Genomic DNA, 15,445 nt, shown 5'->3' with positions numbered 1-15,445 from the left:
AACAAATCTCCTCTGCTGTGAGCTCACTTGAACACATGCAGAGAATAGGAGATTTAGTGAAGAGTGTTATGGATGAATCAAAAGGAGTGGAGGCTAGAAATTTAAACTTTATATTTAAACTTAAGAAGCAATTCATGTGCAAATGTTGCCTGTAGCCACTTACAGATGTCAAAGGTGCAYAGGGTTATTATCCTCAGTCTGACAGGGGGAAGGCAGGAGAGGAAAGCCATCCCTCAGCTTTGGTGCCCTCTCRTACTTACACTTGGATGGCATTCAAAGCCTTTGTTCTGTTCCTTTTTGCTATCACAAAATAATCATCATTCAAGTGCCTTATTTGGCTTGGTTTTTCTTCCCCAAATTCGAATGCCTAAGAACTCCTGTGTTTCTCTAAACAACTGGATGCTGTTGGTTGGGTGTGAAGGGAATTTCTGCAGAAACTCAGAAGATTCATGGCAGCATCTCAGACAGGGCAAACCCAGACAGGGCGGGATTGACTCGAGGGCACCAGTCAGCTCCACCTTTGCTCCAGGAGAACATCTGAAAGAAATGGGATCYATTGCACAAGGGCTTTGGTGGGACCTCAAAGGCATGTCACAAACTGTGAAGGAAAAAGCCTTTTTTTTTTCCCCATAAGCATCTTCTTTTATGCAAGAGAAGAAACACATGGAAGCCTGATGGGGCTGGAGCAGCTCTGGGGCTACTCTGAGCCTTATATTCAAGATGGATTTCCCTTTGAGGGAGAAGGGGTTGAACCACACAAAAATTCTTCAGGCAAAACTCCCTGCTGTTTTCAATCACTTYAGAGGATTGAAGTGGTCACAAATGTCTCTCTGAGGAAGCAAAGCTCTTTACCAAAAGCAGGCTCCTGGGAGCCTGTCCCAGTACAGAGCATGTTGTGTTAACCCTGGCACTGAAGCTGAATGATTCGAGGTGCAGGACTGCTGGGCACTGTCCTGCTGRTTGCTGACCTTCCTGGAAACTTCCAGAATCTTCCACCCTGGCCTTGGATGACATATATTTAATCAGAACAACATGAAGAAGCTCTAGGTCACAGGACTGTGAGTGTTTAATACTTTGACTGGCAGTTGGRTTTTGCAGTTTGAGCTCTTTCTGGTGCCGGCACAAAGGGCTTGCCACCTCCAGAAAATGACCTGCACAGGACACTTATCTTGGAAGGAATCAGAGACGGTGAATTGCCTAATTTTTGATAACCAGAGGAACACAAGGTGCATCCCATCTCTCTAGACACTGAACAGAAAGTAGCTAAGCCTAGGAAGCAGCAGTTCATACCTGGCTTCTGCAAACCCAGGGGATCAAAAAGTATTTCCCTTGCTTTGCTGAAAGACGCATTTCTTTTATAAGCAGAAACTGCTAGAGTTTGTCTCAGCTGAGACAGTTTGTATTCCCTGTGGAGACCAGAGTTTTTATTCCTTGAGACTAAAGCAGAGATGGCTCAGGAACACMCCAATCATTGTTGGTGGAGTTCAAKAGAGCTCGGCTTTGGGGCAGACTCAGATCCACCCTGGCTGGGAACAATTTAGCACTGCATGTGTGCACTCCTTGGCTGGTGGCCTCTGTAAGCTGCACTGGCCACCCTGACCCATTTATTAGTGGGGTGGCTGTGACACCAAAGAGTTTTCTCCTGTTCCAAATGGGGCAGCCAGGCTCCCCTCTCATGAATAGACTGGTGCTGGAGATTGTTTCTCACAGGGTGACAGGGTGGAAACGTTCACAAAGGAGCAAAACAATGCCAAACCTCCTCTTTTAAGAGGCTGCTGTGTTTATTGAACAAAAAAAAAGCTCAGTCATGAGACTTGATCACTCAGTCTACTCCTACCATCCCTAAAAGTTCATACAAAGACAGATAAGAGAGTCAATGTTGGTTTAAGGTCCTCCTCATTTTCTGGCAGCACTGGATGASCTGCAGCCCACAGAAAACAGCAGAGTGTTGTGTTTGCTAAAAATTAGTGAACACAAGCCCCAGACTGGTGTAGCTCCATGTCAGCTTTAACAGGAAGGTAGCACAGCAATTCCTGAGGTGATTTCATGGCCCAGGTTCAGTCAATGCCCAGCACACTTCTGAATCTTCTCCCTGCCCTCCAGGAAAGCCCTGTGCCTCTTATCCTGTCCCACAGCTGCCTCAGGACAGGGGATGAGAGGTGAAACCCCACAAGCTGTTGAGAGAGTAGGGTTTGTGTCTGTTCAAGAGGCACTGGGTTATTGTCCCTCCACTGCCATCAGTGCTCTGAGGGGCTGTGTTGGGGCTGGTGGCAGTGGCACAGGTCCCACCAGATTGTCCCAGCCCTTCCCAGCTCCACAGAGGCAGRGGAAGTCTGTATCAAATGCTGGAGGCAGCTTTACAGTGTGCTATAAAAATACCTGGGGGTGGGAGCTTAGTGAGCGCCTCTTGTGCTTTCTCCATAGATGAATTGAATGGAAATGGCTTGAGGTTTCCCCGCAGGCTCTTTTTTTTCCTGTCTGTTGGATATGATTTCTGGCAAAGATGAATTTTTAGCATTTGCATTTTCTCTCCCCTCCTCTCCCTGTCTAACCCTCTAATGAGGATGGGGTGAGAAACTGCAAAAACTCTGCAAGTTTCTTTTGGAAACATGTGAGGCTCATTAGCCCCTTCTGCAGCTCTGGGTGAATATTATTTTCCCCTCCTTTAAATTTTTTTTCAAAAATGTGATTTGTGTTAGTTTTTAGTTTCAGCGTTTTAATTGTTGTTCTTTTTTTTTTTTTTTTTTCCAAGAGAAGCAGTTCAAGTCTCATAAATGCTTAAATATGTAGCAATAAAGTTTGAGAAGTCTCCAGGGCAGCTGCAGAGACTGTGAATTAAATCACCAAAGAGTGCTGGGGAAAAGAAGTCATGGTTCCCTCCCCACAAAATTGGGAATTAGGCAGGCTGCAAGCCCAGGGCCTGAAGCCTCCTGACCCCCATCTGTACCAGGGCATCACAATGYTCCAAGAACAGAGCAGTGGTCAGCCCAGCTCCTGGGGGAACCAGTACCCACGTCCACCACTGTCCTGATGAGCAGAAAGTCAACAGCCCCCCTGCAAATCCCTCTGCCTAATGCCAGAAGAGAAAGGATCTGGGTTTGCTGCCTTTAAGGGGGTCAGAAACAGCTTCAGCTACAACCTGAGACCTGAATAAGGTCCCATCTCTCTACTTTAGTTAGTGAAGTGAATTTTGTTGGCTCTTTTCCCCTGCCCACCCAACACTCCCACATGCCTAATCCCCCATTTCCTCAGCCTTCACTCTGCTGGAGCTGACTAGATTAATGGGAAATGTTAATATGTCAGGCCTGKAAGGAAAGCAAAGAGCTGGTTGTGTTTGAATTCCACATTAATCTACTTGGTGATGAAGCTATAAATCAAAACCTGGAAATTTTGCCAATCTGAAATGATGTGTTTAACATTTCAGCCCTTTTTTTTTCCTCCCTCTTGCCCAACATTGCTTTGCACAGCCTTTCACACCAGCAGGGCAGGCATGCAGATTGCTGCTTTYGCTCCTGAATCTTTAATTGTGCTTAAACATAAGATGTCTTCAAGGCAAGCAGAGTGAAGAAAGATGCCGAAACAAGAATGGAATTCCCAAACTGTTCCTTTTTGAGGAGGAAGACCACGTTTCCTCATGGGGCACATGGAGTTGTGGGGGTGTCTCAGAGCCCACCATGAAGTGGAAGCAGTCTGTACATTTTTTGATGCACTACCCAGCAGGGCACCAGCAAAATACCAGGTGAATGGGGGAGAAACCCCAAAGCCCTCCAGGTCAACCCCCCAGTGCCCTTGGCAGCTGGRGCAAAAACCATTAGCACCCCATGACCCATTTCCAYGGGAAATGTTGTGGGAAACACACCTGAGATGCATTTCCTTGGGGAAAATGCAGGGTCTGCAAAGYAGAATCACAGAATGGTTTGGGTTGGAAGGAAGCTGAAAGATGCTCTGGTTCCACCCCCCTGCCATGGGCAGGGACACCTCCCACCAGACCAGGTTGTTCCAAGCCCCAACTGGGCYTTGAACACTTCCAGGGATGTGGCATCCACAGATCCTCCRGGCAATCTGTTCCAGTGCCTCRCCATCCTAACAGCGAAGAACTWATTCCTGATATCCCACAATTTTGTCCTAATAGMAAAAATTAAGCTTTTTGCTAAAAYATGGAATCTTCAATGAATTTGCATGTCTGCCAGCACAGCAAAAGCTCTTTCCTCTTCCYCCTTCTAGATTAACACCCAGCCACTAAATCCTACAGCCCACCTCCTTCCTAAATCCCATTGCCTGTGACTGGACATTTGGGGAGCAAGGAGGTACTGCAGACAATTCTGCACTTGTGTCTATTGCCTGAAGACAGTAATTTCATCCATTTCTGCCTCAGTTTCTACAGCAGTAAAATGACTTAACTGTCTTTCCAAGCCCTCAGTGGATAAGAAGCAGTGTGTAAAAAGCACACAGCACTACTGTCTACAGAGAGTGAGGAATTAAATGTCTGTGAGTGGTATCCTTGAGAGGTGTCTCTGCATCCAGTGGTCAGCCTCTGTCTTGSTAGGAGCAGTTGGTGGGATTTTAAGCAGACAGACAAATAAACACATTTTTAYTGTAGATGTAGGTCCTGTGCTGCCTAATGTTCTTTGACATTGCACAGGCATAGCCGGGAAACTAAAACATTTGTTGATGAATTTGGAGATTAAATAAATAGTGAATTATCTTCAGGATGTAAAAATGCAGAACTGACTACCTATCCTGTAATAATAAGAAGCCAGCCCTCCCCCAGTACTTCTTGAAATGTGAGTATTTCTGCAAAAGCAGGCASTGTGTTAGTTCACAGGGCCATTTGTTTAGTAGGTCAGAGCAGTCAGACATCTGGGCATTGGTAAAAATACATCCGACAGCTCGGTGACATCTTGCACAACTGACTGTCTGAAAGCCTCGACTGGAAGTTTATTATTTGTTAATCTCCTGTTTCAAATGAATTCCAATCGTGCAGGCAGAAAACCACATGGTGGATCACAAAACACAATTAAAGTATAACAGGCATTCATTACAATTAAATGGTGAATATTAGCCCTACTGAAAACAGATCAAGGCAAGAGGTTGGTTCAGACTGGGCAGACAAATGTGTCCCTGGGAATCACAGCAGACTTGGGGGAGGTTTTATCTGCCGGGAAAGAAATGCAGTCTGAGACAGATGATGGCACCTTCAGGGTAGCCAAAGGCTCGAGTTCTCAGTACTTGGATGGCCTGAGTACCAAAGCATTGCTCACAGACAGCGAGAAATGGAGTCACCCAGCATCCCCGAGACAAAGCCAGTCTGGAGACCAAGAATGAGGGAACAATTTTTTTGATTGCTTTAACCAATTTTATGGAAAATGCAGCTCAAAGTGCAGCCTGAGCAAGTCCAGACTTCCAGTTGCTGTGTCAATTTGGATTTGAAGACAAAAGTATTTCAGACCCAGCTCTGACCACTGCAGCCAGCAGCGCCCCAAAACTGCTATTCCATCTACCTCTGCTAATTCCTTGGGGCTGAGAGCAAAGAAAGCAAAGTCTCTCTTGTCATAAATAAGAAAATCACACTGATTATGTTGATGCCTGGAGCTTGTTTTATTTCCARGAACCCACTGCCTCTTGTATTTGCAGTTAATCTGGACATTGCCATCTGTACAATATTAACTTGGGTTTCATATGTTTTGTAGATGGGACAGTAGAAGGGATTTGGGAAGTTTTGGTAGAGACAACAGGCTAGGGCAAGAAAAAAAAAAAAATTCTCAAAAGTCAGAGCCATACCTGAGCAACCATGATCTTGGCTGTTGTTGCAAAGGAGGAGCTGAGTTGTCCCCAGTGGTTCCTGCTCAGCTAAAGCCTGGCTGTGTCACACTGCTCTGCACCCCCAGCTCAGTCTCAGCAAAAGCCACCAGAAGCACAGATGCACTGAGATGTGATTAACTCAGAGAAAAAGCACAAAACATACTTTTCGGAGTATGAAAAAGCTTTGCTTAATTTTACAAAGTTGACTAATGTTTCTTCTTAATGTTTCTTTTTAGGGTTTTTCTGGCACTGGTACCAGGCAGAAATCCTACACTGATCTGTTTTCCTCTCAAGGTGCAGTAGCAACAGGGATTAACATATATAGTAACCACAAAAACTAGCATGGTCAAGAGCTTATTTGCTCATCTAAATAATCAGCAGTGGAAGAAGTTTCCGTCTCTGGGAAGTGATTAAACTGTCAGGCTTTCTGTCCAAGCAATATTCTATAAAATACCCTGCCAGCATTTAAATTGGAGGATGCTGGCTGCTGGAAGAAATGCATTTAGGATTAATATACATAAGTGTAGAGTTAGCTATCAGCTCATGCTGGCTGCTAATGACACTGCTGCTGCTGCTGGAACTCCGCAGTGATGAGCTTTGAGATGCTTTTCCCAGCAAAACTCCACCCAGCAGAAATTCTCCTGGTTCCTGACCCAGCATTTCAGATCCTCTCCAAAGAATTGCAGGCTCACGGGCATTGACAAAGAAAGTGACGTGGTTTTTCTGAGCTTTTGCAGATGTTCACAGATTCTGTCTGAGAAACAAACAACTATTCCAGTCCATCCTGACCTGTGTCTGTCAGGCTGCATCAATGCTCATTTGGGTGGGTAGGGAAGTCCATTTCACCTTTGCTGGTCCCATTTTGTTGGTGACTCCAGCAAAATAACATGCCGGGATCATGATACCATGGGAGATAGCTCAAGGGATGCACACATTGCAATGGAAAAAGTGTACTTGTGGATRTGCTAAGTGCTCACAGCAAAATAAATCTTCTGGGAGAACACCAGTCCTGGGAGCCMCCACAGCAGGGCCATCCCCTGACTCACAGTCTGGGATACATTATCAACAGTCAGAATCTGGACACATCTGAAAACCAGCTCCTTAGTTTTTGAGGACAATTTTACATAGGAGGAAGGTAAAAATGAAGTTTAGCACTGAGCCCTCTTTCTTCCCCCATCCCTTTCCAGGCCCATGTGAGCGGATTGGCTTCAGGTTCTGGTTCCTAAGACAAGCTGCAGAGAGAGGATGGGGCAGCCCCACACCATAGGCAGCCTCTGCACAGCCTGACCTGTGGGTTCACCCCAGCCAAGAGCCAGCACAGCCCAGGGAGGGCAGTGGTTCACTTGAACCATCMAAATGCTTTCCTCTCTTGGGAGTTTCAAAGCCAAGCCCTGGGTAATGGGTCTGTGTTACTGGCATCTTCCACAACAAACAAATACTTAAAATAAAAATGCTGCCCACGCTTGCTGAACTCCAAAGACCATAAAATCTATTCCTGAAGCCTGCTGGAACCAGAGAATGATTTGAAGCTGGTTCAAAGTTTGCTGAAATTACTAAGAGCCCTGCCCTGGTCTCCCTCTAACCAACACACATAATTTCTACAGGCTTTTAATCTGTGTCATTCTGTAGGACTTGGCTTCACACATGGAGACTTCCAAAGCACAGGAAAAGCAAAATACCAAGTTAATGGGAGTAGCAGAAAAACCCTTTTCCAAGTGCAAATACCAATCAGTCACTCCAGTGTCCAGCATTAGACAAATCTGCGGAGATGATAAATATCATAATGGGTTTGTCCCCACAGCAAAATAAATGTCTAGCCTTAGTTGTCTAAAGCTGATTAAAAAAGCAGACAAGCTGGTTGGTTTACAGTGTCATTGCAACCTGGACTCACCTAAGGTCTGGAATGAGTTACTTTTCAAAGTGACATTCAGTTCCAGTTCCTTCTGTGATATTCTGTTTRTTTAACCCAGTTTAATCAGTCTCAGAAACACAGCAGAGTTTATTGGAGCTGTGTCACTATTCCTCAAGCTGCAAGCAGTTAGTGTAACTCCAAGAGCAGCCAGTCATCCAAACCCCAAAGCTCTGTATACCACACAAACCATACATCAAGTAAACCAGAAATTTTAGGCAATCAGATCCCTGAGACTTTGTAAGATGAAGCAATCAGAAGGCATTGCACAAGTAACTTAGGGATAATTAGTGCTACTGCAGTTTAAAGCCCTCTGCAAATGCCCATTTTCCACAGATAAGGTGCCTTTAGGCATCCTTTTCTCTGGGTAAATTGTAATTTATTTCTGTGCAGCTGTAGGGACAGCCTGAGGATGCAGAAAAGCTCAGGTTGTACTTATGAGTATAAAGCTCAAGGAAAGGGGGTTGTAGCAGTTTGAACCTTACTTTGCTCTCACTTATTCCCCCCCTGCTCTGTGAGAAGGAGAATTTGGACCTCTGTCCCACCAGAGGAGACCCCACCACCATCCTCCAAAACAAAATGTTTCTCCTGCCACACCTCCCCTGCCCACAGCGTCCCCTCTGTCCCACCCCCTGTGTGGGTCCCAAAACAGCTGGCAGGAACAGGACAGGACCCCATGAGACTCCCACGACATCTCCCCACTGCAGCATTGGGGTTTGAAGCTCTGGCCTGGTGTTTCATAGCCCTACCTGATAAACGTCTCTGGAAATGCACCATGGCTTCAGCATGAGCTGCAGGACCCTCGGGTTCCCGAAGCGGCAATTCCTCAGAGCCCGGGACGTCAGGCTCCACACCAGGCTGTCCCAGCTGTAGAGCAGATCCTCAAAGCCAAAGAGCACAGCAGCCATGCCAGCTCCCCACGTGAATCACCCCGGATTCCCTGCTCCGAGGCAACCAGCTAATCCCAAGGCGCTTTATGAACTGCAAGGTTAAAGAGTCACCGAAATTTCCATCAAAGAAGGAGAACGAAAAGCAAAGGGGAAAAAAAAAAAAACAACCAAACCACCAAACCACCAAAGCAAAGCGGACAACAAAAACCAGCAGCCAAAATAAACTGCTYGGGGATGTGTCTTTCTCCCCTCGCACACGCCCTTCAGGATGTGGTTTCTCCCTCTGTGATTCCTCTCAAAGTGAATCCTGCTGCACCCAGGGGTGAGCAAGGAGGAGGTAAAAATACCTCTCCTGACTTAGGAAGGCGTTTGCACATCCCTTGCAAAAGACTTCTTGGTAACGCTGCATCACTGCCCAGCTCTCCGCTGCGGACCCGAGAAGAAAACTCGGATCCAAAGTCATCACTTTGCATGCTCAGTCCTGGGACTCCATCCAGAGGGAAGAAAAAAGCCGCTCGCTCTCCGTCTGCCAGCATTCCCAAGGCATTCCAGTTTTGGGCTTAACTCTTTCAAACACTCCCGAAAAGCATCTGAGAAGGAAGCTCTGCCACATGCAGCATTTCATCCTTTTGTTTCATGTGTTAACTCGCCATTGCACAGTTACACTCCGGTCTTTTTCCCACCCAACACTCTGTTCTGGAGCCTTTTTATGTTTTGAACTCATAAGGGAACTCAATCTCTACATGAGAATTACGCAACAGTCTGCAAAAGCACCTTATTTACCCAAGGGGTGGTATTTTGGAAAGTTGAATGGATTAAACAATTGCCTTTTAATATCAGTCTGCCTCAGCTGGAGATATTTTTAACCCTTGGTGGGCTCACATTTGTAAGGGTGGGTCTCATCTGAACAAGCCCAGGAGAATGCAGTACTGTTCTCTCCGGCTGAGCTGGATGCCAAAACACCCTTTGTGGTCTATGGATACAAAAATTCACTCCTGGCATCYCTTCCTAAAATAAGAGTTGAGAAGAGATCAGTTCCCTGCCTGTTTCCCCACAGGAGCAGCTTGTCTGAGCTGAGCCTTCAATGCTGTCAACATCTACGATGAGTTGAGCTCAGGGAACTGGTCCAGTGAGGGTGAAAATACATTATCAAGATGAGGATTTTGYAGTTCAGTCAAATCACCACAAATTCATGGAGTTAAGTTGCAAGACAGTTTCTAACTAAATCCAATGAGTGCTTCTTCCTATTTAATCACCAGGTGGGGAAACTGAGGTTCGAAGTATTTTTATCAAGGGCACAGTGCAGTCCAGTGCCTTTGGAGACAGCTGCCTGCCAGTGCTATTTTCTACTCATTTTACTCTCCCTTCAGAGGAATGTGAGCAAGAAGACCACAGAATTTGGAGGGAGCAGGCAGAGTCAGCTGGAGAATGCCTACATGGAGGCACTTTGTAGGAGGCACTTTTTAGAGGGATAGGCAGGACAGCTTGAGCTGACCTCATGAGGGACCTGCACACACTGAACCCCTAAAGCTGCTGGCTTAGCAGAGGTGAGAAGGCATTATTTCCCAAAAGCCTCAATATTTTCCCTCATTCAACTCAATGGATAGGGAAAGAGCAAGAATATTGATATCTGCTTGATTTTCTGTAGCTCTGTCCCACCATGACCCCATCCATAATTTGTTCTTTGAGGACTGAAGGACACAAAGGGAGCTGTGCATCACCATAATGGCACAAGGATGCTCATCAGCTCATTGACAGGGCAGGTGGAGRGCCAGGAAAATACAGCTGCAAAATTCATGTTCTCAGCCTAATKGCTTCTTCAGGACTTCGTTTTTTAGAGTGGCTTCATAAAATATGGCAATAAAATCATAATAATGTTTCCTTTAAACTTGTTAGGAGCTTTTCATTCTGCAGTTTTCCTTCCTCCTGTYCCTGTCCCTGCCTGTTTTCCTGGTGTCCAACCTTTGCTGTAGTCCCCCAAAGCTCATCATCTCTTGGTTATTTTCCTGCCTGTAAACTCGGTAACACACTGCTTCTGCTAGCAGCAATTAGAGACAAGGGACCAGGGATATCTCCATTAGAAAGCCTCATTTGGAAGAAAGGAATGTATATRTATTTATATATATATATAAAACTTGACTAGACAATATTTGCTCCAGGCTACAGCCGGATATGTAAGATCTCTGCCTGAGAGCACAAKAGAAAAAGAAAGAAATCTGTTTGATAAAGGAAAACAGAGCAGGGAAAAGAAACCATAGCAAGTGATTGCTCTGGGATGTGACCTAAACCCTTTGGTATTCTGGAATGAGGAGARGAAGGGAAATAGGGGATATACCACAGTTTTAAAATTAGCTGCTCCATATGTGCATCAAGTCTTTCTTTATGGCCAAAAGGAGATTTTCAGCCCCTGTCCCRACTCGGTAATTACTCAACAGATGAGGGCAGCTCTGAAGGAGCCTTTTCACTTGGCTGATGACATAATCAGATTTTCTGAAAACAGTTCTCCTATGTATTTATTTAACTGATAGGCTGGAACAGTCTCCTTAGGAGTCACTTGAAGGCCCAGTGAACATTTGAGTAGATGGATTTACCTCCACGATTAGAACAGATTGTTGGGTTTCCTGTGGAGGTTTTCCTGCTGACCAGACACAGAGTATTTTTTTGAGAGAGTAAAAGCTGCCTGAGTACATATTGCCCATCTCACCTTGCAGACCACAAGGGAATTGAAACCATGGAGGTTTCTCAGGCAAAGATAGCCCAACCCCTCTAGAGTCAGGAAATACTCTACTAAAAGAGTTTTTTTCAAAGGAGACACCACAGAATGTGGTCTTACTTCCAAAATGGTCAGAAGTGGTCCTTGCTTACAGGGAATGGCAGAAGAGAGGAGAACAAATTACTGAGAATCAGCAACTTGGCTCTTCTGCTGGTGTACCCTTTGAGTAATTTCTATAAAAGCATCTTATAATTCCATAAAACATGATCAGCTTCACCTTCACTAAGGTCAATTAGGAAAAAAAAAAAGCCCTTTGCGCTCTACATAGATCTATAGACATTTGCAGGTCTTTTCCTCTCTAATTATGCGCTGATTATTTCCCGCTGTTTCTGAGAAAATGTCAGCCAAAACATTTACTAYGAAACCTCCCACGTTTTACTGACAGTCCAAAGGCTGTTACTAGGGTATAAAAATAACTCCTTACTTCTCTTGGAAAAAAAAAAGCCAAAAACCAATTCCCCTCGAGCTGCTGTGTTGTTTTGTGGGACTGTCACTGGGGCTTGAAGGCTGGGGTGGATTTCCCACCCCAAACCCTTCAGGCAGCTCCTCATCTCTGCAGACCCTGAAAATCTCTGCTGTGCAGTGGTGTGGGTGGGTGCTGCAGCTCAGCATCTCACCCCAGCRTGCTCCAGAGCAAAGCCCTCCCCACAGCTTTCTGATGGGTGTGGATGTGTTTGGGCGCCTTGAAAGAAGGACGTGCTGGGTGGGAGGCAGYTTCCTTTGATTTTGCTGCCGACATACCAGAAACATCCTGTTTCTGCTCCACATATGGCCCCAATGGTTCTTACAGCTCCAGCCCAATGTGGTATTTTAGTTTCTATTTCAAATTCATGGCCCTTTTTGATCTTTATTTCTCTATAATGTAAAGAGGATTGATGCTGTCAGATCTTTGTGCCCAGAGTTCCCTTTCATGTCGCAGCTTCRTGCTTTCTGATGCTGAAGATGCTTTTTTTGAGATATTTCACTAGTTACAATTTTCTCCTAATGGCACAACATTTTGGTGTCTGATGAGACGGGAGCAGTTATGGGATGTCCTGCTGCCAAGTGATCAAACACAGAGATGATAAGCCATCACACGTGCCCAGGCAGAGCCAGGCATTGGTGGGGACTTACAGAAGTGTCCTCCCTCCTTCAGCTGCCCTGAACCACAGAGTCCCCTGAGATTTCCAAGAGGTCACTGTGCACCAGATTCACTGGAGAACCTGATCCTCTGAGTGCCCCATTTCCACACAAGTTAAGGTGCTGTCATCCCTCATGCTGACTCATCTGGGCTTTCCCTTAATGTGTGACACTGCTGCCACCAAGGAGGGATCACGGAGAGTTTTTGTGTGAGCAGTGGGAGATTCCCAGAGTGCAAGGACTGCATACCATTGGTTTTATTTCTTRTACTTTTGTACTTTGTTAGTGTAGGGAAAGCTTTGAGGAAGGGGTTTTAAAAGGAGCTGGGAATGACATTTGAGTTGAAGAAGCAAATTCTGAGACCTTGAGAGCTGTTTTGCCACATATATGCTCTGTATATTTTGGGAAAGGAAGGCAAAGGAAGGCAAAGGACGGCAAAGGAAGGCAAAGGACGGCAAAGGAAGGCAAAGAAAGCTCTCCCAATTTTAGGAGGAGTGAGAATAAAGTATAGATGTAGATGGGTCTGCTGAGAACTTTGATCAACTAAGAATTGGCCCTGCATTGATTTCCGATTGCTGAAAGATTGTGACCTCAGTCTGGCTGGGCCACAGCATCTGGACAGTGATCGTGCCTGAACCTTTACAGACTTGTAGAGGAGGCACAGATACCCCTAGCTCACCTCTCTGGAGCTTTAAGACAAGAACTGTTTTAGGARGTTTAGGCCCAAAGATCTGCTACCCCATGCAAATCTGATGCCTGTGCCTGCACTGCTTCAGTTACCTCCGAACTCTCACCCTCAACACGCTTCCAAAACCACAGATATGAACAGCCTCCCCCTGCCCCCCTGGTCTGCCACCACTGACAGCCCTAAAACTTTCCTGCAGAGAAAATTCAAGAAACTGAAGGCTTCCCTGCTGGTTGCATTTTAGGACGAACACCATGAGTCAGAAATCCTGGCCAATTTCCTCAAGATGTTCTCGTGAGTCCATATGGCCTAAAATGTTCCATAATGAAATGAACTGCTGCTTCATGGTAATAACAGAATGAAAATTTACTATTCCAGTCATCCACCTTGATCATAACATTTCTAAAGCTCTTTGAAAATGTRAAGKGCTCTGGTAGTGCTAAGCATTATCRCTATGCCAACAGCAGCTCCTTCTGCATGAGGCTGTTCGTGTCCTCACTCTGGAGAGATTTTTATTGAYTGACAGAGGAGAGGATGTCATCTCTTCAAATCATACACATTTCATTTCCTAAAGTAAGTTGTGTTAGCGATTTAACAAGGTTTAAAAGTAGGTGAATCCTATAAAGCTGGGCTTGTACTTGTCCCTAATATTCCACCAGCTAAAGTGATTTTCACTTCTACTATGCAGAAACGTGAAAGAGATTGTGCAGAGATTTGCTATTCAATCCTCTTTCTCCATGGATGCCATGGTGAATGAGTCTGCAGGAGGGGATGTAGGTCAGGACAATGTATTAAGGAAATAGTGCAGAACAGCCACAGAAAGTGAATGGTGAGATCTTAAATACGATTATTCACTTTGGAAACCCAAGCTTATGATTAAGTCTGATCCCGCTGGGCACTGTAAYGTCCTGTGACTGGGCTCTCCAGTCAAAGCAGCACGTGCTTGCACATGCCCATCACCAMAGGGCTCATCTTCACCCTGCTTTCTGCTGTTATGTGCAGAAATGCTCAGAAGAATTATTTTTGGTCAGAAGAAAACAGAAAAAAAAAATTAAAAAAATCACARCCTGCTTGTGAGRCATGTATGAACAGRGAGCAACCTAGAGCTCATCCAGCAGCTGAGCTGTTTTCCTTCCATGTTGTTCACCCGTGTCTCAAATAGCCTCTGACAAGGTTCTGGTGTGAAACAATGCAAACCGGAGACAAACCTGTGTCTGTGCCCATCAGGTGGGCACTGAATCTTAGAGTGCAGATGGAACACACCTGACTGCTCACAGAAGAAGCCATGGAGTTGTGCAGTTACATCCTTCTTKTTTCAAGCTTTTGCTTATTCCTTTGGAGCAAGTCTGCAAGACTGCAGCCTCCTTTGGAGGCTGGAATTAGATGATCACTAAGGTCCCTTCCAACCCAAACCTTTCTTTGCTTCTTTATGGGAGGTTCCCCTGTTACATTTGTGTTTATGTGATTTTGAATTATATATTTATCTTATGCTTCCCACCCCTTCTCAGGTGATGGTCAGGCTGTCCCAATGGCCTCGGCTGAGGGCTGTGGTTTTGAGGACACACTCTTTCAGGTTGCAGGTGACTTTTAAGTGCCATTATTTGTCTGGGAGAGGGGACAAATCTGGTGGCTCATAAGCAGCCAGTCTGCAGTTCTGCYCTATGGCAAGATGGGTAATTTAATGAAGGGCAGCCTTGCTGTCCATGCAAAACAAGCCTACACACAGCACAAATGGCCCCTTGCCATCGGGGCAATCATCTTCTTACAACTTATCCTGCAGATAAATTTGAGTATCTGCCTGATTCAGACCCAGTGGTAACACTCACTGCTTTCAACGACTGATACAAAGTCATTTCTGTTCACAGACAAGGATGAGATTTCATTAAAAAGAAGGAGGGCAAAGGGAACATATTTTAGAAAATCAGTGGTCCAGATTCTTCATGTTTGATCTTTCTTATGGGATGGAAAACATGTTCCTTCCTAAAATAAAGAACTCATATTTAATTTATTCTGAAGCTCCTTCTAAAAAAATCATTTCTAGTAAATACTGATATTGCTAGTTATTGTCACTGGACAGAGGGGAAGATAAGCAGGTCAAATATAACCTTCAGAGTGGAAATGAGGAAGGGTCTGGTCTTGTTCCAGAAAAATCATCACTTTCTTGAGCAACATTAAAACACTCACATAGCCTTGTGGATCCCTTATTTCCTCAATAGATTAATTCAGTGACATTTGTCAGGTGACATGAAATCTCAGGGGAACTGTTT

General features: G+C 45.2%; 1 protein-coding gene across 6 annotated transcripts in view; it reads right to left on the bottom strand.

The window, feature by feature from the left end:
- FRMD4A (FERM domain containing 4A) overlaps nt 1–15,445 on the bottom strand; it is a 271,255-nt gene that overhangs the window by 166,303 nt on the left and 89,507 nt on the right. Inside the window, exon 1 of one of the 6 annotated variants that reach the window (XM_057366439.1) lies at nt 8,461–8,700. The exons of 4 other annotated variants lie outside the window; for them this stretch is intronic. In XM_057366439.1, the coding sequence (XP_057222422.1) occupies nt 8,461–8,619 (159 nt within the window). In that variant the 5' untranslated portion in view covers nt 8,620–8,700. Of the gene's footprint in view, nt 1–8,460; nt 8,701–15,445 lie in introns of those variants that run through there. One more of the 6 variants, XM_057366438.1, reaches the window with a different exon arrangement.

This window comes from Malurus melanocephalus, unplaced genomic scaffold, assembly GCF_030028575.1.
Source record: "Malurus melanocephalus ecotype Western Australia unplaced genomic scaffold, MMel_1.1 scaffold_65, whole genome shotgun sequence".
NCBI classification, from domain to species: Eukaryota; Metazoa; Chordata; class Aves; order Passeriformes; family Maluridae; genus Malurus; species Malurus melanocephalus.
This window is presented reverse-complemented; position numbering and strand designations above follow the sequence as displayed.